This window comes from Rhagoletis pomonella, unplaced genomic scaffold, assembly GCF_013731165.1.
Source record: "Rhagoletis pomonella isolate Grant_MI unplaced genomic scaffold, Rhpom_1.0 Rhpom_scaffold_00090, whole genome shotgun sequence".
NCBI classification, from domain to species: domain Eukaryota; kingdom Metazoa; phylum Arthropoda; class Insecta; order Diptera; family Tephritidae; genus Rhagoletis; species Rhagoletis pomonella.
In genome coordinates, this window is record NW_023458644.1 from 45303 (window position 1) to 48410 (window position 3108).

The following is a 3108-nucleotide window of genomic DNA, read 5'->3' on the forward strand; positions in this document are numbered from 1 at the left end:
GTTTTCCAAGTTCTCTATCAATGTTGACAATGGTGTCACATCCGGTTGTGGATTTTGGTCCCTAACCGATTCCGGTAGGGTATTTCGTTCCCAAACCGATTGGCAAATCGACAGTTTTAGCGGCACCAGGCACATCATGAACAAAAATCGTAAACAGTTTGAGATGCGCTGTGTAAGAGCTTTCGTTTGAGAGCTGCAGGTTAAGTGCAGCCACAAACCTTAAATTACTTGCCTACAGTTTGACAATTATACTAACGCGGCGCTACTATCGGCAACAAGCCTGCCTTCATTGTCTTTTCAAATTGTAAGTAATTTAAATCAATTAAATTAAAATTTACACAATCTAAATATGAAGGTAAATGGACATTAAAAAAGTTCAAAAATTTCGTATACAATAATATCACTATTAGGATTTTAATTTCATTGAACTTTCCAAGCTTGTGAGCTGATGACAGCGCTATGTGTTTTCTTACATCTAATGGCTTTTCGAATACTGCTTAGAGAATATAGCGGTTTATCATACTGGACGGTTTTCGTATTTCCACGAAAAAGAGGACGAAACGGAGGCGCTCCAATTTGAATCCTTCATTTCTTTTAAGGTACATATATACACATATATATAGAGGATTTTCAATGTAAATTCGACGAATTTACGAGATTCCAAAGCAATCGAAAATTTTGTTGAAATTCCTCCTTACTGACCAGTATCATAAACCTGCACGAGCCTCTCCCGGAAGAGTAGGCGATAGACACAAACCCTCCACAGGAGTACTAAACGCATTTACTTGAAGGCTCGTTGCTTGCTTAACACAAATCAGTTGCATTCAGAAATTATCATCGTTGTTCATTTTGTTAGCTGTCGCTAGCAGCTAGCAGCAGCGTATGAAGCATCTACAGCTTCATCGCAACAGCAACATCAGCATCTCTCAGCAACAAAACATGTTACAACCACTAACGATTTCATTCTTGAGCTCCAGTTCAGTCGACTCTGTGTCTTCACACAAATCCTTCTCTTGACAGAGTGGCAACTCCGAAATACGTTCTAACTGGAAACCAAGATGGCTTTGATGGTTTGGCAGGTGTTGTTGTAGATGTTGTGGTTGTTGGTATTGTTCTTGTTGTAGATGTAGCTGATGCTCCTGTTGGTGTTGCAATTGCTGTTGATGTTCCCTGAAGATAACTTGAGATCAGAACTCTTGCGGATATTTGACACATTCAGCGTTGGAGGCGGTCGCGGAAGCGAACAGCGAATTTCCGCCGCCCGCACCGACTCCCACACCAACACCTACACCGGCACCACCGCCCAGCGGCATGCCGGCGTCTTGTGCGTTCTGTGTCTGATAGCCGCCAGCTGCTACACTAGCCGCTGCCGCCGCCTGATATGGTTCCTGATACAACTGATTGAGTCTCTAACCAGTACCCGAAAAGTGCCACGCGTCCTATGCACTCAGGTGAGCAAATTGTGACGGGTGGATATCGAATTGATGATATGGATGACCGTAGGGGCCCATGTGATAGGGTACGATATTCATGGAAGCCATTTTGTGCTCCTTTTTCCATTTCATTCGTCGATTTTGGAACCAGATTTTGATCTGTCGTTCGGTGAGGCAGAGTGCGTGCGCAATTTCGATGCGTCTTCGGCGGGTCAGGTAACGATTAAAATGGAATTCTTTCTCTAATTCTAACGTCTGGTAGCGGGTGTATGAGGTCCGTTGTCGTTTCGTCTCACCGTTGGCATTTACAGTACCTTTAAAGAGAGCGAGATTAAAGAAAAACATGAGAGTGATGTTAATGTTGCGTTAGGCATAAAGATAGAATAAATTCTTAATAAAAAATATAATTTAAAGAACGCATGAGAAGTAAACTTAGTTAAAATATTTTCGTATCATAGTCCTTGTATGCTTTAAGTTAGATACATACATATGTATGTAAATATATGACCCATATACATATGTAAACTTAGTGAGGTAACCCCCGAGAGCATTCAGACAAAGCAACATTTGTCACCTTTCCCAGCGTTTGCAGGGCGTAGCGACTGAGTGTATACATTATAACCTTGTCTGTCTGTCATATTGACTGACTGCCACACATTTCACAAGCATTTATGTTGCTTCTTTAAGTTCAATCTCTTGTCTATAACTTTTCTATATATTCTATTTATTGTTATTCACGTGCTTAGTATTGTCATATTCTTTCCGCAAATGCTTTCCACCTCCTGCTAAAAAGCCAATATAGGGTACAATATAATACTGCGCTAAAAAGTAATTTTTTCGAGGTATACTTTTGTACCAATGCACATTTATGAAAAAGAATAAATAAATCAAAAGAAAATCGTCTAACAACTTTGCCACATTGCACGCCCCCTCATTACAGTCAACGCGTCTTAGCCGCTTCTTATGCTGTATAAAGCACAATAATAAAGGCTTAAAAAGTCGACATTATCAGCCGCGCACGAGCGACTCCGCCGCTGGAAGGCAACGCAGAAACAAGCCTCTGAACGAGTGACTTGCCGTCTGCTTATTCAGCCGCATTTAAGGTGTACTTACGATTTTGTTGCAGTCGCACTGTATTGTAGTGTTTTACGTCCATTGATGAGATGTAGTTGGAAAACTGGAAAAATTCAAACAGCAATCAAGACTTTGTGGCTAAATTGCGCCTTGACACGTGATTTTTTGTGAAAAGACCATCGCGTTCAAAGTTTAAATGGGGTATTTGGCGTTCTTCTCGTGCTTGACTTTCGTCCTCGCATCTGTCCACGCGATACACTTTTCTGGTGCTTTGGAGGTCGATAGATACATACATAGGTGTTGAAGAGGCGGTTGAGATACAGTATAATGGCAAATGGAGGTAATGGCAATTTTTAGAATAGCAATATGATTAGAGTTAGTTGTTTTTGTCGGTAGATATCGGTGTTGGTCTAGACGAGCAGTCACATAGAAAGGTTCAAATCTCAATTCGTGTTCATATTTTCGAGTTGCAAGTTCTGTTTATTTACATACTTTACGCTCCACTATTTTGAATTGACTAAGTTGATTGGAGTTGTCATTGATGCCAAATGCCTTTTTTCCAGAGGGTGTCCAATTGTAGGTTTTTTAGATAAACTAATCT

At 40.7% G+C, this 3108-nt stretch overlaps 1 protein-coding gene across 1 annotated transcript; it reads right to left on the bottom strand.

Annotated features, from left to right (window-relative positions):
- Positions 1-926: 926 nt before the first annotated feature.
- LOC118749923 (homeobox protein abdominal-A-like) lies at positions 927-2589 on the bottom strand. The gene is made up of 4 exons (XM_036484685.1): positions 2547-2589; positions 1524-1747; positions 1246-1409; positions 927-1170 (listed from the first exon to the last, which is right to left on the bottom strand). Exons 1-4 carry the CDS (start codon positions 2587-2589, stop codon positions 927-929), a joined length of 675 nt encoding a protein of 224 aa, XP_036340578.1.
- Between the last annotated feature and the right edge of the window lie 519 nt (positions 2590-3108).

Excerpts from the sequence above, each read along its gene's own strand:
- LOC118749923 (XM_036484685.1), bottom strand. The coding sequence starts at position 2,589 with ATGGACGTAAAACACTACAATACAGTGCGACTGCAACAAAATC. Across the intron at positions 1,410-1,523 it reads AAATGGCTTCCATGAATATC|AGACTCAATCAGTTGTATCA; the intron begins GTACCCTATCAC and ends GGTACTGGTTAG. Across the intron at positions 1,171-1,245 it reads GCGGGCGGCGGAAATTCGCT|GGAACATCAACAGCAATTGC; the intron begins GTTCGCTTCCGC and ends AGTTATCTTCAG.